The 27549-nt window shown below is 39.6% G+C and overlaps 1 protein-coding gene across 6 annotated transcripts in view; it reads right to left on the reverse strand.

The window, feature by feature from the left end:
* Positions 1-27549, reverse strand: part of ACACA (acetyl-CoA carboxylase alpha) — a 2143878-nt gene that overhangs the window by 1292500 nt on the left and 823829 nt on the right. For 4 of the 6 annotated variants that reach the window (XM_044054575.1, XM_044054577.1, XM_044054574.1 and 1 more), the window contains one exon: positions 17514-17537. The exons of the other annotated variants lie outside the window; for them this stretch is intronic. In XM_044054575.1, the coding sequence (XP_043910510.1) occupies positions 17514-17537 (24 nt within the window). The remainder of the gene's footprint in view (positions 1-17513; positions 17538-27549) is intronic. 6 annotated transcript variants of the gene reach the window in all.

Consider the following 27549-nt stretch of genomic DNA (forward strand, 5'->3'; position numbering starts at 1 on the left):
ACAAATGCCACAAAGGCCGTACAAAAAACGCTTCCATAAAGCAACAACACACACACCTAGCTATGAAAATAGCTTTTGGATCAAATTTTTAGTCAAAAATTTAGTCAAGAAGACAAAAAGTTATACTTAGCCACAGCCAAGAGCGAGACCACATCTGAGCTTTACGAGTGGCAAATGAGATCTGGGGAAAGGGAGCAGTGCAGTATGGGATACCTCTTAGCCCAGCCAATTGAAAGACTTCGAGCTAGAGTATGGCCGAGTCGGAGCTGAGGTTCGGCTCCAAACCCACGGGTAAGAATGTAGGTGAGATTGGACTACATAACATCTACAGTTTCTCTGACATCACCATTTTTTACTAAATATAATGTGCCTTTTCACTGGCCTACAGACTATTGATTACCATACACATATGACAGCATTAATTTGGCAAAGCTGCATTTAGGTTGTTTTAATAAAGCTTTAGGCAGACATGCCACTGCATGCATTGTAAACAGAGTCTTTCACTGTTCTATATTGTTATTAGCAAGAGATTCCTCTCCTTTCTCAGTAGAGCAGTACCCTCCACTTACTCCTATTGCTACCATCTAATGGAAGCAAGAAGACAAAATACCATACGTGAGTCACAATGAGTTCAAAAGCATTATGCTATATCAGTAATCCCTGATCTCTTACTTCGACAGTGAAGCACGAACATCACCGAACATTTTAAGTCAGCCATATTTACAAAACCCAACAAATACATCAGTGTACGACTTTCCAACACCATGAAATGGTAATATTATCAATGTTGTTTCATAAATGGGCCTTGGGTAATAAGACTTTGGAAGTAAAAGGAATGCACAAGTGGATATTTAGATGTGATTAATTTAACTGTCGATACCATTCTGTAATCTGCTTTCTAAAACCAAAAAGTACAGCTAAAAAGCAGCTTTTAACTACAGTGTCATAAACATTTCTTATTTTATGACTACTAAAACAAACCTTTTATTAAAATAATGCCTCTGAATTTAATAGTGGAATTCACAAGTTAGAGAACATGCCACATTCAAACGTTTTTTTTCAGGCTACTTTGCTCTTCTGCCTTAAAACGGGTTTTCATTTTCTTCCAGTTTTAACTATATGCTTGCATGGGGTAAGGATGGAAGGTCTTTGTAAATGATTTTAGAGCTATTTAAAATGCTACATGCCTTAGATTTCCATTAACACATACCATTTTTTACTTCCACTATTTTGAATCAGTCTGTTGATAAAATATATGAAATAATGTGCATTGATATTATGGTACATTGGTATAACATAGCCAACAGGGCACCTTAAGTCATAAAACAAAATCTGACGTGCTTAATTTGGAAATGAAAAGAAAAAGAATGGTGTTCTAAAAAAAGTAAGATGAAAAAGGATGCATTAGCAAATCATGACAAAGGCTGACTTCACTCTATGGTGTACAGTAATGCCCTGACTATAACCCAGATGCCCCAAGACTGAATAGCAACCTAAGCACAGGAGGAGCCAGCTGGGGAGAGTGGCAGTAAGCAGTCACTGCTGGCTCGGCCATCTTGTTGGATGATGGCAAACTGGTTCACTACACTGTTGACATCTAGTAAAGGACAAGAGGTGCTGCAGGCAACATCAAGGACAGTGATATGCACACTTACCAAGCAGTGAGCTCTGAAGCTAGAATTAAGTTAAGTGCATGCACAGAGGCATACATGGGTCCTCAGACTGTGTATGTACTCATTAGGCTGATGCAAGGAAGTAAGAAAAACTGTAATCACTCCATAATAATGTTTGTGTCCCTTAGCCCTCATCAACTTTCACTGCTGGTCAAGAACACTGGAGAAGAGGATGGATGCACAAGAAACACAAGAGGAGAAAAACGATTCAGAAAAAGATGAAGTGTTATATGTACATCTATACTGAAACTGAAGCCCAGGTTCTTCATGTAGCTGAAAAGTGATATTTTTATTTTACATTTGTTTATCAGGGTAGGGTGCTCATCAATCCAATTATAGGCTCAGCCTGGATTACTTAAGTAAACAAACAAGTAGCACCCACAGCAAAATGGTGATACATAGAGATGAAATTGTAGAAACATTTTCAGTCTTGAGAAAGAATTTTCTAAAGTTACTACAGCAATCTAGTTTTAAGGACTATTTGTTACTATTACTCAATAATGCAAAGGGGAATAGTGCACCTGGGGTACAGGTGAGAGGCTATGTGAAGGTTAGATTGAAGCAGAATGTAGGAAGTAGACAAAGTTGAAGCTGAAGTGTAGTATGTAGCTAATTACAGTTAACATTACCCCAGAGTAGCAAATTCTGAATTTTTTACTGCACTTGCATATTATCCTTTTATTTATGCATTTAAGTACAAGTACTTGTGGTCTCAGAGATGACTGACTGGTTGAAAATTGTACAGTTAAGACTTGCCTGATCAAAGATTGCTCTGACATAACTTTAATTTTGTTTTTTTATGTAGGAAATGAAGCCTCCCCAAGCACCATACAGGGCAGGCAATACCTCTCAACTTGTATATAATCTCACCTGAACACCACCAAAGTTTGCTAAAAGATACATTAAGCATAAAAGGTAAATTTCCCCAAATCACTGTCAGTCTGTAGATCATTACAATACCATATTACCTTTATATACATGCAACACAGCACAAAACAAATCTGAAATATTCACAATATAACATAAGACTATTGCCTGCAAAAGGCAGAGCTGTTAAAACTAGCATGAGCCATGGTGTTTGATCATGCTGGGGTCTGCTTATATTATGCTAGTGTTACATATGCTGGCATACATATATAAAAAGGTAGTCCCCTTACATTTCAACCAGTCGATCCCTCAGCAACTTTCAATTACTGTCCCTAATTTTGGCTCAAAATTTTGTACTGTTCTATCAGGGAATACTAAGTGAACGACTTGCTCTGGTAGAGTTTTTAGTTGAATCTAAAACAGAAGCTACTGTTAAAAAGGGATAATTAGTAGGACATACAAAATATCACACAATAACTATAGGAATCAATCAGAGGAGGATAGAAAAGACTGGGAATAGACATTGGATAAGAAATTCACAAGAAAACAATGTGAATACACATGCATGGCTCTCAAGTATGCAACAAAGTCTAGAAGAAGGTTTAGGATTTTTGCTTGGAAGTGCTTGCATAGGTATTTTTATACCCCAAGCAGACTCCAAAGAATTTCTCCTCAGGCAGATAACAAATGCTGGAGGTGTTATGGGGAAGAAACAGGTAACTAGGAACATATGTTTTGGAAGTGCAATGAGTTGGCAGATTTTAAAAATTCCCTACAAAGTACTGTATCAGAAATATTAGGGTGAGCAAATGGGTGTAACTGAGGAACTATTTTTTGAGCAGAGTCACAGGATTTGAATTGCTTAGACATAGTAAGGTCTTGTTAAATTTACATCTGGTGGTTAGCAATAAGTAGAAAATTGAAATCAAAGTCTAAACCAACCATATTTGAAGTAGTGTATATTGTAATAGAGATAAAAGAACTGGAAGTGGTAACTTTTGAAAAAGGGTAGGAGGAAATTACATAGACAAAAATGGAAATTGTGGAAACAATATATGCAGAATACTGTTTTGAAAGAAGTGTGAGGTTTAAGGAAAGGTAGGACTTGAGCAATTTACGTAATGTTAGATTGATGCTAATTTTATGAAAAGCACATATGTCATGTATAATGTTTGTAACTGTGAACATCTCAACATGGTTTGTTTTCTTTTATATAAATGTATGTCTGCCGATGTCTTAAGTAATAATTCAATAAAAGTGTTAAAATATTTGCACTGTTCCTCCTAATCCCACTTAAAAACGTTTAATGTTTAGTGAGTGGGTGGACTTTGAACTGCATGACACTTGCATATAATCCATTGATACGTTCTTACAGAAATGGCAAAAATCATTATCTCCTACGATACACCTGAAAATTCAGAGAAACAGCCAGGAAACACACACTATCGATATTTAATGGGAAATGCATTTATTTTTTGTTTTTGAAATAACATGAGCTAAAGCAGATTCTAATGCAGATTAAGGAGACACAAAACAGAAGGAAGGGCTTCCCTCCTGTTGTGATGCTACAACTAAAAACATCAAAAACAAATGTAATGATTGAATGACTATGTGGAAGTTACCTTGGAGAAGCAGGGGATCATTCTGAGAACTTACCTTATCTTTGTGAATAATCCATGCAAGAAGAATGCAGCAAGATCAGAAGAGCTAGTGCCAAGCTCCACCTCTTACAGGAAACATTGGGCAGCATTACCTACCTTCTACCAGCTTTCAGACTCCACCACAACTAAATATCCTACAGCCCTGTGACTTTTTGCTTTCTACCTCCCATCAGTAAAATATAGGTCTTTTACTTAATTATGCTGGTCCTCAGCTTATCCTCTATTCCTCTCCTCCTCCTGAGCCAGCTGTCATCCTGCTGTGACCCAATAACAGCATTCAACATCTCTCCAACTCTGTTCCAACCACCAATCTATATTTCCACCCTAAACTCTCCACACATTGTACCTCACCTATTTAATGAAGTCCCTTACAGTTACCCCAAATGCAGACTGATTAACTCTACATCAACTCAAATAAAAATACAATTAAGTGGAAAAATACTCCCCAAAAAACAAGAATCAATAATACCTCAATATACTAAATTTTCCTAGGAAGAGACATTCACCCTAATGCTGGCTCCACCTACCACAACCAGCATCAAGACAATTCTCTTCCACACACTACTCTAACCCCACAACGATCAACCCTCAACCCCGGTAATCTAACTTTTGCCACCATATATATTAGAAGCATAAGAACTAAAACTAGTTTGCTACATGCCTGGATTGCCCAACACAAGCCTGATATTCTTGCTGTAACTGAAACTTGGCTTAAACCCAGCATAAATGGCTCTGAAATTACACCCTTCAACTATAATACCATTTGTAATGACCATATAAAAAGGAAAAGCTGTGCCCAGATCCTATATACAGCTACTCTCAACAAACTCAAATCATATTCTACTTCAGCTGATGACCTTCCAAGTAAGTACCTTAAAATAGCAGCTGATAGCAATGAGTATCCTGTCTCAATCCTTATAAACAAATCAACCTGGGAATCCACATTCCCTCACTCTGGAAAAAATCATACACTATCCCTCAACACAAAGGAGGAAATTAAACAGACATTAATAACTTGAAACCTACAACAATTCTGTCCCCTCTCTAAAATACTTAAAAAATTTATTCAAAAACAATTGTTAAACTATCTCCTGCAGGAAGAAGTCCTACCACCACACAACATGAGTTCTGTCCCTCCCATAGTACCAATGCTACACTTATAACCTTTATAGATACTGTCAATCAAGCTTCCTCCTTACTTCTAGACTTGTCTAAAGCCTTCAACACAGTTTTTCATGGTTTACCTTCATGTGTGCGTATTGCACACGGGCGAACAGCAATTGTCCGAAAGGCAGTTTGCAAATGTCGAACGGAAAAGGGTTTGAATGTGCAATGAGCGAATGCACAGTGACATTCGCTCATTGCACAGTCGACATTTTGGGGCGGATTGCACTATAGTGAGGATCGGAAAATGGTCCCTTTCCCCACTGTAGATTATATATTTTTTTTTACACTAATGTTCAAAAATCAGTCAATCTGCTTTTCGATTTGCTGATTTTCAAACATTTAAAACTGTCGCTGTTTTCATTTTTGTGGTTACGATTCGCTCATATGAGCAACTGCACCACTGTGATTTGGCTTTGTAAAGGTAAACCGTTTTTTACAGCAAACTTCTACCTCAAATGTCTTCACTAGATCTATCTCAGCCCACCCATCTATGGTTCAACAGATATCGGTCAGTAAAACAGAACTCCACCCCTTCTCTAACCTCCCAGTCACCACTGGTGTACCAAATGGCTCTATCATTGGTCCCCTCCTCTCTAACATTCTCACTAACATCTTCTACACATCCACACAAGAAGCCTTCCTAATAAATATGCAGATGACTCCATACTCATATGCACATCTGACAGCCTGGTACACCCCCCATAAAATACTAAGGAAGCTTTAACAGTCACTGAAACAAGATTTTGTAACTCACAACTCATGATCACCCCCCCCAAAACAAACTATCATTCCCCCGCTGCAAATCCTCTTTCATGAAAAAACAAAATTTAAAATCCTCTCTAATAATACATTCACTGAAATTACTTTTCATAGCAAATTATTAGGGATGATAGTGGAGAGCATTCTTAAATTTGACTTGCATATACAAAATCGCATTAAAAAGTCACCAAAAACTAGGGAGCAGTGGAGGGGGGGGTATTCATTAATTCAGGAGTTCCCAAAGAACTAACCTTCCAAACCCAGTCCTGGTGTTGGATGTTCTAGTGGTGATGTTATGATAACTCAAGTAGAAGCTATATGGATGCCCTGAGGTAGAAGCCCTATAAAAGCAAGAAGCAGGATATGTTACTGGTTTGAAAGATTCAGATTGATAATAACCTTTAGGTGACCTCCTTGTTGAGGGTTAATATAATAGTTAATGTGTTTACCTCACAAACACAAAGTACAGGGTTTGATTCTCACAGGTTCATAGGTAGGTACTAGACTATCGGCCCAAGGGCCTACATAAGCCTAGCTAGCAAGGTTCCATAGCTTACGCAACCCAAGAAAGCTATTTTCCTGTGCCACTGTCGAGCAAAGACACAGAAGTGATCCCCAGGGTGTATTTCCTATTTCCCATCCACCCATCAAGATTTTTCTTGAAGAGTGCTAATGAAGAACTTTGCTTGACATAGATGGATAGCTTGTTCCAGAGTATAGGAAGTCTCTGGGACAGGAATCTATCCCTCCAGCGTGTCCTGTTTATTGTGGTGACAAGGTTTAGGTCCCCAGAGCGTGTAGCTCAGAGGGATTGGGATTTCTTTAAGTGTAGCATGTCCAACAGCTCTGGGTTTGACATAGCTTTATATGTTAGGCAGAGATCACCGCGGAGTAGGCGATATGCTACGGAGTAAAGCTGGAGTTTTTTGAGGCAGTCAGTGTAGGGCATTTGTTTGAGGCCAGTAATCCTCTTTGTGAGTTACTTCTGTGGCCTTTCCAGCTGCTGCAGATGTCTTGTGAGGTACATCAGAAATGGGGCGTTGTACTCTATAATTGGTCTAATGAGTGATGAGTAGAGGGGAACAATGACCTCTTTTTTTCCTGGATGAGAACCCTTTTATGATGAGGTGTACCAAGTAGAAGGACTTCCTGACTACTGTGGCGATGTGACTATCAAAGGAGAGACTACTGTCCACCTGGGTCCCAAGGTCTCTTATCACACATTCCGTGTTAAGTAGATTGCTGCCTATGTGGTAGTTCATGGGTACAGAGTTTTTACCAAAGGGGATGACACTGCACTTTTTGGCAATGAGCTTGAGGCCATGGCTCTGACACCAGGCATCTGTCTCAGTGAGGCCCTTCTGTAGGATGTCCACATCATTTGGGGACTTGACTATGGCTCCTAGTTTGCTGTCATCTTTGGGAAAACTGGCTAGTCTTAAAGTGGCCCACAAAGGCAGCTAGCCTAGTACTTAACTATGAACAAGGGAATAAAACTTCCTAGACAGAACAAAATCCTTTTCTTGCTTTCTCTTGCAAAAGCAACAAAATGTTTGGCCTTTCTATACAAGGACAATACTTCAAACTTCTTTGAGAAGACCGGTTACGGTTACTTATCAAAGGCTTATCCAGATTCTACCTCTTTGAGAAAGCCAGAGGCACTTGTAAGGACTGACTCAAAGTACTTCTACAATGACTTTTAGTAAGAAAAGCTACATTACTACAAAGGGGCAAACTATTTTTCCAGAAAATGAAAAATTGCTTTTCACATTTGACAGCAAGTTCAAATACTTTCTGAGAACAGTGAAAATTGAGAAGACTAGTTTCATGAAAAATTATGGGTTCAAATGGAAAAGTCAAGCTTTCTAAGGAAAAGGTTAAGGTTTCATGAAGGGGACAAAGCTCACACCAGAGGTTTCAACCATAAAAGACCACAACTTAAAGACAGTGAGTTTTTCCCTGTTCAGCAAAGTAACTCTTTTGGTTTGTTTTCCTGCAGAAAATGAAATACATCACTAGGCATAGCTAATGTGGTAATGTATATGGGCATGAACCAGAAAAATCCAGTTTTAGGACTTTAAAATACAATATAACCAAAATATGACCCACAAGTTTTATGTTTCAAACATTTTTATAGGAGGTAACTTTTGGCTTTGACATGAATTACTGACCACGTCTGTCCATCAAGGGATATAGGTGCAAGACCAGAGGTGAATTTACAACTTCCCATCCACTGGCCCATGTTACGCTTAACTGTGGTAAGGGAGGGACTTAGTTTCACACAGATGGACAGCCTACTCCAGAAATAGGGAATTCTCAGAGATATATATCTGTCTTTCCAACATGTCCTATTTATGTCACAAGCAAAAGTCAAGTCTCTGAATCTAGTACTACTGATGCTATTTATTTTGCGGATGTGCAAAAAGTTCATCAGAGCTGGGTCCAAGGATGTCTTCTACATCAGGCATAGGTTACCTCTCAGTAGTCAGTATGAGACTAAGTATAGAGATAGAGCTTTGAGGCAATCTGCAAAGGACATTGTGTTTACTCCCTGTAGTCTGTTTGTAAGGAACCTTTGCATATGTTCCAGCTGCTGCATGTGTCTGGTCAGGTACATGCAGAAGGGCATTCTACTCTATGATCGGCCTGATAAGGACCAAGTAAAGTGGTATGATGACTTCTCTGGACCTTAATTCCACGCCCTTACTTATGAGTTGAGCAACATAACAAAAGGATTTTCTTACTACCTTGGACACATGTTGGTCAAACACTAGGAATCTACATGAATTCCCAGATCCCTAACTAATGCATCAACTCTTAGGGATGTTTTATTGATGGCTTATTTTCCCAGGGTGGATGCCTTCTCAAAATCTACTATGATGCATTTCTTGGCACTGAATTTTAAACCATGACTTTGGCACCAGTCATTTGCCTGTGTTAGACCTTCCTGTAGGGCATTTTCATCTTGGTGTGATTCTATCACTGCTCCCAGCTTACAATTATCTGTGAACTTGGTCAGCCTGAGACTCTTACATTGGCTTTGACCTCCTAGAAGTAGATGCCAAAGAGGAGTGAGCTCAGCACTGTTGACTAGCTTCTTTGAGGCACTGATCTTACTGATCCTAAAATCCTGGGTCCTATTTGTGAGGCAGTTGGCTATCTAGCACATTATAAAGGTGTTTATGCCTAGTTCTGTAAGTTTGTTAACAATGCCTGTGTGGGTTTCACAGGTAAGTGCTAGACAATTAGCTTGCAGACTATTTCAAGCCTAGCCAAAAAAAAAAAAATTCAAAATTTCCCACCATCCTCATGGAAGACAAGACAGACCAGAAGAGGATTTGATGATGTTGATCCAATTATCTAGGTTTACAAGGGTATTGTATCAAATGCCTTAGCCAGATCAATGTTGGCAGTATGTACCACTTTACCCTTGTCCATTGCTTTGGTGAACTTTTCAGAGAAGTCCACCAGGTCCAGTAGGCATGATTTTCCTTTGACAAAGCCAAACTGGAATGGAGCCAATGTCTGGAGGTCTCCTATGTCTTTGATGTTCATTTCTGTGATAATTCTTTCCATGACTTTGTAAATAAAACAAGTGAGACTAATGGGTCTGTCGTTGCTGGGATCTGTTGATGGTCCTCCTTTACGAAGGGGGATGACCACTGCAGTCTTCCAGTCTTTGCGGCACAAAGCCAATTTTGAGGTTATAGTTAAATAGTGACTCCAGTGGCCCCAATAAGTTGTATTTTAGATAATTAAGGAAGCATCCTGGGATGTTATCAGGGCCCATTAAGGGTGTATTTTTGCCTTTAGTGAGCTCAGCCAGGACATGCTCTCTTGACATAGTTGGAGGGGTTATGTTTGAGAGCATTTCTTAAGGGTGGCTGTAGGCGAGTGGGAGGCAAGGTGAGTGGGAGGCAAAGCTGGAACTGAATTGGTCAGCCAACAGGTTCGCTATATCGCCAGGCTTAATGAATGTGGCACCATTACCTATCAATTCAGAACACTGCTGCATGCTACCACTGAGAATTCTAACATAGCTGAAGTAGGCCTTACAGTTGTCTTTTGCCTTTGAGTCTATCTTAACCTTGATATGACCTAATAATCCCTCTTGTTGCCTACTTAATTTGATGAGAGAGTTCTTATCTCTGTGGGAATTATGCTTCCTGATTTTTGCTGTAATTTTTTTATTTTGTTGTGTATCCTGTTTAATTTGGGATGCTGCCCAGGTTGTTTTCGGCATTAGTTATGGACTTAATTCTGGTAGGTAAAGCAGTCTCTCTGTTGCAACTGACATGGTCATACAGAGCCTTTTTGCAAAACACCGGGGATGTGAGTTAAGTATGTTAGGGAAATGTTTCTTTGGAGGCAGGTGAAAGATCATTAAAGCAATAAGCACAATAGCAAGCCTCTACTTCAAAAGCTGAATGTCTCATTTTGATACTCATCTATGCCTCTGTGTTTAGGGAAAAACATAGATCTTATATAAAACCAAGACAGCTGTGAGTTTTATCTAGAGAGATGTGGAAGGACAGAACCTAAGAAAGGAAAGGCTGCTCCTCCCTTTATAGGTATTTTTTCTGACAATGCTAGCAAAGGAAAAATGGTCAAAGAACAATGGTGGACCTCAAGAAAAAGTCTTTAAGGAAATGTCGACTGGAATGTCGAACTCTCCTGCAACCTGCAAAATCCAAAATGTTACATTCATCATGTCAACAAAAAAAAAACATTTTCTGTGTGGAGTAAAGCCCCTTGTGACATATGTGCACATGTTGCTACCCCTTGCACTTTCACACTTTAACTCTGAGCTGCTTCCAAACTACGGAAAGAGGATTCATCTTCTGAATCTTGGGAATCTGCCACAATGATGCAGTCTTTATTGTAATGGTTCTCAACCAGCTGTATGGAAAGTTGATAGGTAACCAAAATTTGACAGCAAAAATTATTTTAATGATGGACAGCTCTATTAACTGAAAAGCTTCAAAGATTGAAGAGTTTCACATCCTTTTGTAAATAAATAGGTGAAGTATTTGTAACTTCTAATATCCTGCAAAATGGGATATACAATCAATACGATAATTATAAAATCATACTGTTAACCCAGAATTCTTTATATTTGTTTTATAATGAACATCTAAGAGTGTATAAAATGGTGCCTGCAAATGCAGTTATACATAATCAGTATGTTTCAATTGTTCTCTATATGCATGAAAAATGGGTGCATCGATTCGCTACAGTTGTGTAAAATTTTACCATAGCAGTAGATGTCCATCTCTTCACTGTTGCAGTATTCATAAGTGAAGGGATCTCCTGCGAAGGACACCCCAACATCTGGCCAGTACACTAAAGCCCTTACCACTTACAGGTGCCGTATGTCACACACAAGCTCCCCATTCAAGGTGAAGGGCATAAACATGACATACAGATGCACACACTCAGAACTGAAAAAGCCCTAGGAGTAACAGAATGTCCCTAGGGACAAGGAATAGCATGTACATCCAGAAGGAGAAACGCCCCTAGGACAGGAGGGCAAGAAGGAACAAGCTAGAGTAGAGAGTGCAGAAGGAAGTGAATACTGAAGCAGTGAAGAAAAGGACATCTACTGTTATGGTAAGATTTTACACAACTATATTATGTCCTTCCATATCACTCTTGTTAGTTGTCATAACAGAAGGGAGAGCACAAAAGCTCAAGAGGAAACCAGGGAGATGGACGGCCCTGAAGAACCCTCCCGAAATCCAGGCAGGATAGCCCTGGTAAAGCTAGCTCTAGCCCTGGAAATAACATCTAACTTGTAATGCTTAGTGAATGCATCAATAAAAGACCAAGTAGCAGCCTCAAGGATGGAATTGGTATCCAGCCCCTTGAAAAAATCACCAGAAGAAGCAACAGCCCTGGTAGAATGAGTCTTTACTGATGAGGAAACACATTTAACATGAAAAGAATAACAAAACAAAATGGCCTTAGAAATCCAGGAAGCGATGGTTTGCTTAGAAACACCCAAACCCACAGACCTGGGGTGAAAGGAAACAAAAAGCTGCTTAGATTTGTGAATAACTTATTTTTATCCAAATAATATATGATATGCAAATCCAAGGTGTGAAGAACCTTCTCACTGCCAGACTGAGAAGGAAAAAAGAAAGGAAGATGAATAGATTGACTAAGGGACAACTCATTGACCACCTTGGGCATAAAAGAAGGATTATTAAGAAGAGACATTCTGTCTCTGTGAAAAAAAATAAAAAGGGGAACAGCTATGAGAGCCTGAAGCTTAGACACTCTCTTAGGTGACGTGAGGGCCAAAAGAACAGTCTTTCAAGAACAATGTTGTAAGGAAGCTGCAGCAGCAGGCTCAAAACAAGCCTGAGCCAGCTTTTCAAAAACAAAACTGAGGTCCCAGGAAGGCAGAATTGAGAGGTCTGATATAAAGGACGTCTTTTAGACATTGTTTGACCTCAAATCCAGAGAGGAGAGGAGGAGCCAAGGGCAGACAAGCAGAAATTGCTGACAGGTGAACTTTAACTGAAGAATATCCCAATCCAGCATGGAGCAGATCACATAAATAGGACAGAACCAAAGGAACCTCCACAGATAGGGTATGCTGGTTTCGAGGGAGGCACCAGACAGAAAATAGTTTCCATTTAGACAGATACGATTTCCTGGTAGTGGGCTTCATGGTCTCCTGCAGAACCCAAAGCACGTCTTCAGAAATGAGGTGCCTAAAAGGGATCAAACCCCTATCACGCTCAGCATCAGTTGAAGAGCGGACAAGTGAGGATGGATATCAGACCCCTTTGTCTTGTGTGAGAAGGTCCATACAGTGAGGTAACTTGTGGTGACTGCCCATGGCCAAGTGAGAAAGAAGGGGGAGCCGATGCTGTCTGCGCCAAAAGGGAGCCACTATCAAGATTTTGGGAGAGTCCTGCCCAATCTCATGCAAGACTCTTAGAAGCACAGTAAAGGGAGGGAAGGTGTACAGAAACATTCTCTTCCAAGGAAAAGACAAGGTGTCCACTTTCCAAGCCAGAGGATTTGGGACACTGGAAAAGAATAGAGGAAGTTGTCTGTTCATAGAGGAAGCAAAAAGATCTATCTGAGGAATACCCCACCAATGGACAATGTCTAGGAATACATGTCTGCAAAGCATCAACTCATGAGCTTGTGTGCTGGACCAGCTCAAAATGAATCTGCCACTAGATTGCGCTCCCAGGGAATGTAAACTGCCTGAAGAGTCACTTGATACAGGACAGCTACATCCCACACCTGAAGAGCTAGTCTGCAAAGAAGGTAGGACCTGGTACCCCCTTACTTGCTGACATACCATATCACTGTAGTGTCTGTGAAAATTTTGACAGGCCCAGGAATAAAAAAGCTTGAAAAGCTAGACACAGGGCCCTCATATCCTTTATACTGATGTGGTCTGACCTCTGATGCAGTGGGCCAGGGACCCTAAACCTTAAGAGAACTGAAGGAGGCTCCCCATCCCCTGTCTGAGGTGTCTGTCAAGAGCTCCTGAGTCAGGGCTGGAGCTTGGAAAGGAAGCCCCAGGTTGAGACAGTTGATGAATCCATCATTGAAGCTCAAGCTCCAGATAAGGGAGAAAGGGGACTGAGAAGCTCAAGGGTGACAATGTTGATGCCGCACTGACTTGAGGGAACACTGTAGAATTCTCATATGGAGCCTGGCCAGAGGAAGCATGGTAATGGTGGAAGCCATGTACCTGAGGACCCTGAGAAAGTCCCTGGCCGTGAATGACTCCAAAGAAAGAAGAAATGCCAGCATGGGGATGGTCTGGATCCTGCAGCCAAGGAAAACATGATCCTGAGAAGGAGTTAGCACTGATATTTGAAAATTTATGGTGAATTCCAGATTCTGCAACAGGGAAATAGTAAACTGAAGATGATGAAACAGAGCCTTGGAGAATGAAGCTTGAATGAGATTGTCCAGATAAGGACAGGTCTGAACTCCTCTCATTCTACAAAAAACAATGACAGGATAGACACATTTGGTGAATATCCTTGGAGCAGTACGGAGACCAAAGGGTAAAGCAGGGAACTGAAAATGCAAGGAAGAAACAGAGAAACATAAATATTTCCTGAAAAGGGATGGATGGCGATATGAAGGTATGCATCTTTGAGATCCATACAGACCAGAAAGGCCTGGTGAAGAAGAAGAAGAAATAAAGTTTGATGAGATAGCATGTGAAAGGAAGAAATCCTGGGAAAGGTGCTGAGCTGGGAAAGGTCCAGAATTGGTCTCCAAGTGCCCTCATTCCTAGGATACAAAAATATTCTGGAGTGAAAATCTCTCCCTACCTAGGCAGGGGGGCACAGCTTGAATGGTACCCTGGACCAAAAGAGAATGGAGTACCTCTGGGGAAAAAAAAGAAAGCTGTTCCCGAGGAGGTTGAGAGATACCCAAAATAGGTTGGGAAGGAATTTCCAAATCATGAAGTACCCCTGAAGGATAACGGATAGAACACAAGAGTCTGTTGTGATTCTTAACAAATGTGAAAAGGACAGGGAAAGACAGAGGGATAAAGGAACCTGGCCAATGGAAAGGGGAAGCAAACTGTCAAATAAAAACTGGTTTGACCTGAAAAGTAGTTTTCTGGGAAAGTAGGGGTTTGAGTGGACTTAGCAGGAGGCACATGTCTGGAACCCTTTTTTCCTTTGGGTGGGGGAAAAGACTGCCTCTGAACAAAAACAGATTTGGAAGAGTAATTCCTGAGAAACCGTGGAATAGGAAAAACAAAAATATGCTTCAGCTCCTGCAAGCCTTGCCCTTATCCTGGACAGACTTAAAAAGTTCAGCAGCAGCACCAAAAAAGAATTTTATTATTCGAAGCAGCAACCAATAGTTGGCCTTAATGTCATCAGGTAAAGCCAGAAGCCAAAGCCACGAGTAACACCTCATAAAAGAGCCAAATGGAGCAGCACAGGAGGAAACATCAGCTGCATCATAACTACATTTAATAGAGTGGCAGGCAACTTGAGAGGAGGAACCCAACAAGGAAAGTGGAGAAACACTTCTGTCAGAGTTTGGAAGATCGGAAATTATTTGAGAAACCTGAGAAAGGAGGGGCAACACATACCTGGTCATATAAGTCCGGCAATAAATCGTCCAAAAAGATAAGGTAGCAGCGGTATAAAATTTCTTGTCCAGCCTCCCCATGGGCCCTGCTATCTTTGTCTGAAGGAAGCCGCCTGGTAGAGGGCAACAGCTTGGAGGATTTGTCAGAAGAGACAGACACTGCAGAACGATCAGAAGGATCAGATCAGAAGGGCATTTATACAGAAACATACATTCATAAGGCACCTTGTAAAATTTGTCAGGTTTCTTGGCAGCTGGGGGCTGAGAATCAGGGGCCATAGAAGCTGCTAAAAAGGCATCAAGCAGAGCAGCCAGAACAGGGGGAACAGCAGAAGGTTTGGGTGACTCCATTTAATGGAGCTCATAATACCTTTTGCTGGATATCAGAAACTTGAGAGCAATCCCAATAAAGAATTCCATTACAGGTAACAGTGTCCCCCAAAGAAGAGCTCCTCTAAAGGGGAATCAGGACTAATAGAATCCTCTTCCTCTGAACCATAGTTCAAGGGGGAAGAGATCTGAGAAGAGTAGGCTAAGGACTCTTGACCAGAATCCTGATCCTCATCAGAAGAATCCAGTTCACTAGGCCTTTTAAGAAGGGTGGAAGACCAATGAGGGGCAGGCACAGACTCCCCTTGAAGAGGCTTTAAAGCCTTTAATGGATTAAACAACCCCAGAGTAAAATCCTGCCATTCTTGTTGTGGATCCTTAGCTGCAGGGGAAATATGCCTGCTTTTCTGTTTCCTTTTTCTGTGGGACATCCACACAAAACACCCTAGGAGGGTCAGACCCTTGGCAACACTCAGTAACAGTATTAGGGCTCTCCTCCTTTACTAAAATTTGTGGAATCCCCCTCAGTCCCACAGATATAATCAGCTGAGGTTCCCCCCTCCACATCTGAAACAGACGTTTATAATGCCTTCAAGGAAGTGCAAGAGGTTGGATCCATGCTGGCCTCAACAGTGTTGTGGCACATGAATCTGAAGCAACAACCAGATGATTCTCCAGGTTTTTAATAGCCTTGAGAGATACATCCAGGGAAGGCTGGACAGCAGCCATATCAGTTTTTCGGCCTTTTTCTCAGCAGATAACCAATCCTTAGAATAGGAAAACTCCATTATTGCATCTTGAGCTAAAAGCTTAAGACACTGGTTTTTCAATGTAAACAGATGAGGAGAGACAACGACATAGAGTCTTAGGGACAAAAGCTTAGCAGACAGAACACTGTGTATGGTCGTGGGAAGCACCCAAACAAAAGAGACCCTGGTCATGATGGTCTCTGTGTGGAATCTGCCTCCCACACTGATATTTTTCCTTTCTGGAAGATATGAAAACAATTAATACTAAAGAAAATAGAAGATAAGGAGAAATCTCAATGGGGCACGTATCTGAAAAAATGGCTCAGTAACCTGCACAGAAGAAAGGCATTCAGATCAATGTCCAGTGATGGCATCCATACTGGTGACAAAGAAGTTCTGCACATCACCTTTATGCACTACTCTCTGCACGGACAACGTACGTGTGACATACGGTACCTGTAAGTACTAAAAGCTCTAGTATACTGGCCAGACATTGGGGCTATCCTTGGCAGGTCATCCCTTCAGTTATGAATACTGCAACAGCTATATGAAAGAACATCTATAAAAGGATTGTTGGACTGACTCATCTCCTGCACATAACAACAACAACAACAACATATTCCAAACTGGGCCACAGAGAAGGAACTCAACTCTAGGTTAACTTACATGGATCTTAAGGCAGCAGACCATCTGAAAAGAAATGATGAGGGGCTGTAGAAATGCCTGGTACTAAACTGGCCCCTGGTAGTGACTGCAGACATATTAATGGGGGATCAGAAGGTAAGGCTATGTCTAGCATGTTGGCAGACGTATGACCACTATGACCTAAAGTTAGTAAGATGATCCTGTGGTATTCACAGCGACAACCCACGAATGATGCACCAGTGTCCACTGAAAGGGATGTTTAGGAATAATGACCTAGGGGTATTTGCCTAGAACTGAGGTAAATTACAAGTTTTCTTCCTAGTTCTTACAGAGTGTGCCATCCAACAGTTTATGTAATCTTTATGTAATCTTTAAATCATGATATTTTTATTCATTGCAGTTTGACAATTACCCTGTCAACCATTAAATCAAAAGTCAAATCTTACAACATTCTCATTTCATTAAAAAAAACAAGTGCAATTATTGTAACAAAAGCATTTGCTAAAAACTAAATGTAAAGGAACATTAAAAAAATTAAAATAAATAAATAAATTGACTAAGTACAGTACCTGTTTAGTGTGGGGATGTTCCCTCTGTAATTAAACAAGCAGAGTGAATGATTGGTTAAGGAAAGCCACATGTATCTGAATTAACCATAGCTGATACAGCAGGACATGAAGATGCATTCAACTGATCAAGGTGCCTTCAGTACGAAAAACCATAAACATCATTGCCATTCCTTCCAGCCAACTGGTATCAGAGTTCTGAGATGTCCCATCCCTATCTAAACAGTAGATATGTGGGATTTCAGTTGAGTGTTGGACCTGAGTGACATCAGACAGTTGTTGGTGTTTTAGCTGACTCCATACAATGCTTTGATTCCCTCCTAAACACTTGAAGTGATCCCTCTTAAACACCTGAAGTAACCAACTTCATGATTCCCATGATCTATCCAAAAAGCCTGCCTGAAAACATCACTTTAAAAAGGAGTTAAACTACTGCTGCCTAATTCAAGCTGCCAGTCTTTTTATGACTGTCTAAACAGGTTGATGCATTGATTGTTTATAAGAGTTACTCCAGAGAAGGTACACTAACACCATTTCCAGTGGGAGACTTGAACTTTGGTTTTTCACGTTTCTGTGGGATGCCACCTTTCTTTCACATAGCAAAAAGTCAGACAATGAGAATACACTTTGCTGAAACTGTTTTATTCACCAGAGAAGATTAGATACATAGATAATAATAGTGTTCTCGAAAGTAAAATCTTTAACCAGATATGACAGACATACCTAAAACAATGATAGCCAACAGCATCTTGGTCAAAGGAACACTAGCAGAAGTCTGAAGGGGCCTCCATATACTGAAGGCAGGAGAATGCTCCGTCTCTAATGCACAGTTGCAAAATATCAAAGAGTAATATAAATGGCTACAAAAGCTTCCAATGTTGGGTTAGAAAAGCCAAGGCATTCTTCAAATGTTTAACAGTATATGTGATTTTAACAATAACAGTTCTACATCTATGTGTATAACCTGCAAAACTCTAGATCCTAAAGGGCAGTGTTAAGAAAATAATAGACATACTCAATCTGCCAATCTACAACAAAACCAACTTGATAGATCATTGGGTTGGGTATATCTTTTCACCTGCTTACAAACTATCAAATTTTCCTGTGAAATCCCGAATTCAGAGTCATTTGTATGACCATGCCAATGTATGCTGTGATGCAATGAGCTGACTACATAGCATAAGTCCCCTGATCCTGCCAGTACATCCTCAGGCTACTAAGAACCACCTTCTTGCAAATGAAAAAGCTAAAAATTTATAGTGGTGTCTACATTATTAAAAAAGTGATATAAAATTAGATATTTTCCCAGCTTAAAGTTATTTGTCAACATTTCCATCTACATTGCAACATCTGGTGACTTAAGAGGTGCAATGTATTTCCCTTCCATCATTCTTAACATATTTGCGCCAAATTGTAATAAAAAAACTTTATAAACCTTTAATTAAGTCATGGACTATGTAATCTACTATCTCATTTGATGAAAACATCCTATGGACAACAACACAATCCATCCACAGGTTTTAATGAATGTGCCCCCCTCTCATGCAAAATGGTGGCTCATCTAAAGTCTACTGAACTGTATCATTCACATGCTTTTCCTACGTTGACATAACAGGGGATAAATGTCAACTGAATCTTTTGTGGAGTAGAACAACTATATTTTTACAAAGGATAAAGTAGACAACAAGGGTGTACATAACATGAATGAATGGAAGGAAAATGCATCGTGGCACATGCCATGGTGCAAAAAGCATTTAAGACTGTCATGTTACAAGTTGCTTTAAAGGGAAGTATATTCCAGCAGCACAGGCTAGCAAAGGAAACAGTCATGCAAAGAGGGATGGAGGGTGGAAATTCTGCACCAATCAAGGAAAGTCTCATACAGCCACTGACATGGTAAAAATATATCTGTTATATCGAACATTGAGAATCCTCTTTAATAATTCCTTGGTTGGACTGAATTCCATGTTGTTACCACCAGGACGGAAGTAACAGTAATAGTAGTAGTATGGCACAAACAGAGCTCAGATACTAGAATACTGACTTCCGAGAAACAGTCAGACTCCCCGAGGCAAGATGGAGACAGTAATGCTTGGGGAAGGTGTACACCAAAGACCAAGTCACCACATAGTGCAGATATCTTCAGCAGAGACATTCCTGAAACAAGCACTGGAAGTAGCCACTTTGAAGGGGAGGATGTTTTCAGTACAGCATTTGTTAAGGGATGGTTTGTGGCCCAACAGAAAAAAAAACAGTAATTTAATTGGCAGTCTACTTGAAACTGCCTACTTGGTAATCACAATCTTTTCCCTACTTTCCTTATAGGAAAACAACAAACTTAGAAGTAGTAAACGTAAGGGTACTTTCAAATGTGGTGACTGCCAGCAGTGTGATTACATTTCCAATAAGGAAAGTATCTGCATAACTAGTAGGGATAGGATTTTAGTGGGAACAGAACATTATAACTGTAATACAGAAAGAGTCTATATTATATCATAAAACACTTAAAAAGGCGAACGATGAATAATCAACCCCATGTAAGCGAAAGCTTACAATCTCAAAAGCTCAAAACATCAATTTTTTTCCAAGGGAAAAAAAAATCATTGTTCCAAAAAAGGAAATTAAAAGAATACATAAAAGTGGGGGCCTTTGCACTCCCCTACTTAAATATACCAACTCCGAGATCACACTACAGTGCCAAAAATGGCAAAGTAACGGAAGCGGCCAAGCAAATTCTTTCCCTGGGAAAGAATTTGCTTAAAAGCCGCTTCGCTATTTTGCCTTTTTGTTGTTTTAAGTTCGACCAAGACACATTTGATAGAATGCATCTTCGGTCATCTAATAGGAACCCATACAGAAAGGGTAGTGTATATTGCTACCTGTTCCTAGTATGATTCATTCTATATAGGGAAAACGGAGCATAGGTTAATAAGACATATTTATGAACATGTATATGACATTAAGAATCGGTAAATGAAAGAAACACTCTGTTTAAGCACTCTACTACAAGTATTCAGGCAAAGTTTCATTTTTTTGTTTCAGAAAATGTCCCCTTGGATATTAGAGGGAGCCATTGGGAAACCCGCCTTGAGTACAGAGAATTGTACTGGCAGATAATTTTAGATGCCAGTAGATATCCTGGGCTAAATGAGTACATTTCAATAGTTCCACTATTAAAGCTTAGGGCAGCAAAGTTATAGCTGTAAGGAATATTTATTTGTGTCACTATTCTGGATATTTTATATTTTTACATATGTACAATTGTTTTTAAATGGTTGGCCAGCAGATGGTGCCAAAACATCACGTTATATATTTATTTTTATAGAATATTAGTAAACATTTATACATATTTTTTAGAACTGATACATTAATTTTAACGGTAGGATAATATTATTGATATATTTTTTACATGGAAAAGTTATGCTTTGATGTATTTTACAACAGGCATTTCAATAAGTAGAACTTGACTATATTACTTAATTAATGTAGGATGTTGATTGATGCCTTTTAATTAATAAAGGCATTTTAGGTGCTGGTATACTGTGGTGGTTCATCTGATGAAGTCTGCTTTTTAGACAAAAACGTGTGGCATATTGTAGCATTTATGTGGAACAAAAGGATCGACTAAGAACATTTGACTCGAGCCTCCTTTACACCTTTACATTGTTTACTAGTTCCAAGCTTGGCAAATACGCAAAGGATTGAATGTGTGGCAGCACGCACTGGCACCGAGTTGACAGTATACCAGTGACTGGGGACACACTCACCAAAGATGGTCTAGGCAATGAAGATCTCTGTCTCAGTCTTGCCCTGACATCAGCCCATGCTCCTTAAAGATTAGTTGCCACACCCAAGAAGGCAAGTTTGGGGCAGGAGACCATCATGGATCCTTTACTGACCTGGGACATCAAGCCCTGTCAAACCCAGGGAAAGGCTTGGACAGAAGAGTCCTTCATTCCAAATGAGATCACAGTCCCTCACATACTGCTAATGAGCTAGGTTTCAAATGCCAAAGATGTGTCAGTAGATGAAATGGCAATCCGCCAAAAGTATGTGTGTGTGTATGTGTGGGTGTGGGTGTGTGTGTGTGTGTGTGTGTGTGTGTGTATGTAAAATCCACAATGAACTTGCATTCTATCGAGAACAATTTCCATGCCTTACAGCCATTGCTTGCTAGGCTAGGCTCTAGCTTTCTTCTGACTCAAAAAAGTATAAAGTAGATATCAAAAAATAAAGAAATGCATGAATGATAAAAACAAATACTTCTTATCACAACCTATATTTGGTCTAGGATCTACTACATGGTTCGTCTATAAAATGAAATTCAGACTATCGTTGTTTGGTAGAATTTCTGAAAGCCAGTGAAGCGACTTCTGATTTTAAAAAAAACTTTGGAATGCAAACTCTAGCAAAACAGAAACAAAATTTGAGTATTTTTATTCTAGCATTAGTTGTACTATAAACTGTGTCAAGATCGTCTGCTGTTTATTGTCTTTAAAACCAATAAAAAGTTTTTTGGGGGTGGGGTGGGGGGACTTGAGTATTAAAGTCAGCAGTAGATGACAGAGTCATCCAGTGCGCAAACTAGGTAACTGCATAACAGTTAAACATAGACTGTTCTAGAACAGACAATTATCAAAGAATTTATGTTTTGTGAATGCACAGCAGTTACAAAACAGAAACAAAATAAAATAATGCATAGCATTATATTAAGTCCTACTGAAGATGCCTGATACAACTAGACAGTTTTAAGATACGATATTAGCAATGTACTATCTGCTTTATATCTTAATTATACATTATTATGCAAAAATAAGTCCTTTTTTGTTCAGTCTGGTGCTGGAATAATGACATTATTTCAGTTTAACTTCAATCTATTCAAGATCTATTTTAAAATTTATAATGTAACCAACCAATTGCAATGCCCCGGTAAGAAACGACAGACATCATTTTAAATGGGAACAGCAACTTCTCATATGATTATTTATTTTCTGTACTTTTGAGTCTACACTTCTTGAGGAATAACAACTAAATCTTTAATGACTTACAGACACAGCCAGATTTTATAATTTAAATAAGTATTGCTACTTTTAGTTTCAAATCAGATTTATTGTGTGGTAGGGGGTCTACTCTCTTGCACCAAAGATGCAGAAATTAAAAAGCATGTATGCTCACAGTGTCCCTTTCATGGTCACGTAATAAAGGGTGTCAAGAAATGTCTTTATTACAAAGTACAACTTATGCAGCATCCCCTAAAGACTAGTGTAGGCTAGAGGAGAGACCAATGCAACCAGTTAAGCATGTTGTGTTTGCTGTTACTTTTCCAGTCATCTTCAGGTTGGACGGTTAAGACTGATGCAAGGCAAATGGCACTGCCATGAACTAGTAATGTTAATCCTGATAAGCTTGCCTAACAAATGCCCTGGGCCGGCACTGATCAGTAGCTTGTTTGGTATCAGTGGCACTTTGGTCTGTCAGCAGCATATACAACTAAAGACTTAGTTTTTCACTTTTTTTTTTTGCATTTTGCCTTGTCTTCTTGGTGCCTTGCCCTTACATGAACTCCATCTGCCCCAGTCTTCACAACCTTCTGTAAGTTAACTTCTTCCACCTGTGTTCACTTATACTGTCAAATAACTCAGTGAGGTATGACTCTCAAAGAGAAGATTCAAATACTTTTGAGTATGTTGATGAAAACCAAGGGTCTGCTTTGCAGCTGAATATTCCATGTGTTGTAGAACAGATTTCTAATTTTCTTGGCCTACATTCCCACTGACCGTACTAGCTTACAATGTGTCCTATGCAAATGTTACATATATACCTATGAACAGACTCTGCAGAACAGTAATAATACCGGCTACCTTTTTCTAGACAGCTGTGTTCCTCCTTTCTCAGTTCAGGGTGACCTCCTGTTGTATACCAGAGGATTCTCCTGAAGCTGCTCCTGAGGAAGAACAGCTGGTGCTCTCCTGATCAATGTTCCCCTCGTCTCCATCCTTTCAAGATCTTAAGCAGTGATTGAAATCTAATTTACTACTGTCACAACTGGGGTAGCAGGGGACTAAACACCAGTTAGCCAATTCCAGATTTTTAGCATCTTCAAGTTGAGGATGAGAATCAAGTTACTCCTGACATTAAACATTATGAGGAAACTGCAGTGCATGCCCTTTCCACAGTCAGTACAACGCCACCAGTTGCTAACAGAAACTGCTTCAATCTATTCAACCACCAAGACCAATCCCAAATGTGGAAATATCAAGCCTACTATGTGAATGGATTCCACAATTTGTTCCACACAAAATTCTTGAGTAAGACTCATCCAACAGTGAAACAGCTCAGAGAATATGCTTGCTACTGCAATTAAAATGGCACTTGATGTTGAAGGCTAAAGAAAAAGCTCTACTGTGAAGAGAATCCAGATTAATGATGAAAAAGCAGGACTGGTTATAAAACTCCTACAATCAAAATACATGACATGTGGCCCTTTGTGAAGTTAATTGTCTAAAGAAACTTTATAACTTGGTCTGCCCAACCTTGAAACTGGTTTTGAAGTCTGATAAAGGAGAGAAAATTCAGTAAAGTGAAGGTACTGACTTAATAGTCCTACCAGGCAGGTCAAACCAAAGGTACAAAGATCAGCAACTAGCACATCAACTAGCACAGTAGGTTCAAGTGAGAGTTCCAGAGAGTAAGAATCAGTCAAGAAAGGAATCAAACGGTTGAACGCCTACTGATGAATCCCCGTCTGAGGTGAGGATGGTTGAAATGCTGGTGCTTAACAGCTTTCTGATGACAAACAAGAACTGCAGTCAAAAATCAATTGCTAAAGTTCATATTACTGCTATCTGCTACTATGTCCGTTGCAGTTAAAAAAAAAAAAGCCTAAGCATTCTTCTGAAACTTCTTCATTGTAGCATGGAGTACATATAATTTTGTAACATCCTTATTTATGTTACTTTAGGTAGTTCATTTCTTTCCTCACAAAATGATTTCTTAATGGGGCCACAGCCCAGCCTAACAGGTCACTTCCACAAACAGGTAGCTGTTCCCTAATGTCCATTACCCCAGTGACAGAAATAAAAGTGAAATGCAACATTTAAGTTCAGGAAGCAGTGATGTTATTCTTTGCAGCTTCCAGTCTTTGTATTCTTCGGACAGTGGTAAAATGCTCAGTTAATGTAGGATCGCATGTTTGTAAAGAGCAGCACTAACTGTCACAATGTCTGCTAAAAGTATTTTTCAAAGGTACTAACCGCAATCTCCAAGCCCTTCTAGGTATAACAGCAATCAGGAAAGGCAAGTATAAGTCATGTTATTCGCACATAACATTAGCAAAATGATTTAAACAAATAACTAGTTAAGATTCATTAATCTGATTGCTTTTAGAGGTAGCTAACTGGGTTTTAGGGAGCCCAAGTACCATGTACAAGAGGAACAGAACATGGCAGTAGAGGTTTTCCTGCAGTGACTATCAGTAACTATGAGATCAAGGCAGAACACAAGTTTTTCTCTGAACTCAGCAATGCATTATTTGCTAGTCAGAGGGACCCTATTCTCCTCCTTCTGCTGCCCTGAATATACAGTACGGCTCTAGTGACGTGTCTGTAACCTCCCTGACCTCTAAAGTTTTGAGGTATTGCTCATCTAACTTCCAGGAGGATGGGGACATTTTGTTGCAAGTTAATCACAGTGAACTGGCTGTACACCTGACATAAGAGTAATAGTAGACTGTTTGGGTGATGAGGAAGGCCCCAGACATACAGACATCATATTAGCACTTTAGCACTCTGCACATGCAAATATGATTTGTGGATGAAACCTCATTCTGGAAAGGAGGGAGGGTCCAGAATTCCCATGACAGCTTTCATGGCTACTGAAGGATGGGAGAGTGTAGAAGGAGAGTTGTCACTGCATGAATGCTCCATTTCAACACATGGATGTAGCTAGGTGCCCAAACTAGATTAGTGAAAGTTAATATAATCAGTGGTGAAAAATAAGGCAGTTGCAAATTACTCATAAGCACATTTTGGTATACTATTTTTATTGCCAATTGGCCCAGGTCTTGCCTGGAAATGTTCCTTGGACCAGTGCGCTTACCAAGTTAACAAATGTATAAATAAATAAATAAATAAATATCCCAAACCAAGGCAGTAAATGTCCAGAAGATAGCTACCGTAAAAGGGGAAGATAAATCAGTCGGAAGTGAATACCAGGTAAAATGAACCTTAAGGGGAATTTACTGTGTCCAACAACAAAACTATGACGTTTTACATATCAGCTACGTTCTAGAAAACATTTCAGCTTGTGAAGTAGTTCCTTATTTATTTATTTATTCATTCTAATTCTTGTCCTCACAACCCCTTCTCCCAACAAAAACAAAGACAGTTTCACTCTCCTTAGTAAAAGTTTCATCCTTTTCCCATGATGGTTTCATCCCTATCAGAAGACAGCTACTCCAAACATCCCTGCTGTGCTTTTCAGTTCAACACTTCAGGAAGAAAATAAAGTGTGCAACCACCAATTATCAGATAGATGAATGTTCAAACATAATTTTTTCTAGGTAGGCTACCCTTTTTCAGCTAGAGTTTCAAACACACTCTTTGAAGTCTCTGGCATATACTGATCTTACTAAAACATTGCCTTTGGCATTTAGTGACTTTAGTGAAACATTTACAAAGTACACATTCAGTGTTTCTGTGCAAGTCTGAGGCATTTAACAAAGACCTGATAAAAAAACTTTCAAAGCCACATTTTAGACACAGGAACAGATGTTGAAGAAGAGTTCAGACATATGTATGTGAAAATGAATAAGGAAGAACAAAACTTGCAGCATACATATAAATGAGACAACTAACACAAGAACTAGCAGTACTCAAAAATACTTCAGACAAAAAATAGGCAGAAAAGAGAGGAATATATACAAAAAATATTTGTCCTGGTAAGGCTGGTGATAATGCCTTTAGTCTTGACACAACGGCCCCATCCGCCGTACTTGAATGTCATGACTTGTAATTAACTACTGACACAGGAAGGGTATTCCATAGTTCTACCACCCTCTCAAAAAACACATTCTTCTCCCCCTCAGACTTAAATCTCATTTCCATAATTTGCAGTTTAAGACCTCTTTAACCTGATTTACCGTTATCTGAACTTCTACTGTACCACAATCCATAAAGGATCCTACAAACCTATATCATGCCCCTACTATCCATTTTCCACTATCCTGTTAAACGTCCTTGTTAAATATCTCTGAATCCTCTTCTATAAGAGTAAAGTTCATTGTAAGGTAAGCTTCTCCAGACTTGTATGTAGTATTTTACCTGAATTTTCACATCTGTCCCATAACGTCTGATCAACAGTCTACTCCCTTCACACTGTATTAAAAAGGGTCCCTTGTTTAACTCAAAATACTGAAATCTCGAATTTCAGTATTTCGAGTCCAGAATGTCGAACCCTCAAAATAATGAAACACCACAATCACGAACACTCACAACATCGAACCTAACAAAACACGCAGACATACACAACCATCCCCCCAAAACAACACAAACACTACAAAAACAAAACCGATACCACCACCACAGCTTTTGCAGGGGGGCAAGCCTCCATGCACCCCCCTACTTACATATACCAACTCCGAGGTTGCACTAACCTGAATAAAAAGGAACACATACCTTCCCTGACTAACCCTACACTCCCACTGCAGACAGTCATATGTAAACTCACTAATAACACACACAAACACACAGTACACATGTACAAAAAGCACCACATTCACACTCACACACATATACTCTCACTCACCTACCCCAACCTACTTGTACAACTCCCCACAACAACTAAATATTAACATTAAAACCCTTAAAATGTAAACACCTATCTGAATCTTCATAAAGACACAAACATCATTCGCCACACCACACAACCCTTAAAGTGACAGCACACACTAAATAAAGCACCAATGCAAATCCACCACAGATTTGATAAATCAAGATTCAAAATAGTGAAGTTTCATAAAACTGCACTTTTGACATTCTGG

This window comes from Protopterus annectens, chromosome 13.part0 (assembly GCF_019279795.1).
Source record: "Protopterus annectens isolate FY-2018-M chromosome 13.part0, PAN1.0, whole genome shotgun sequence".
Lineage (NCBI taxonomy): Eukaryota > Metazoa > Chordata > Ceratodontiformes > Protopteridae > Protopterus > Protopterus annectens.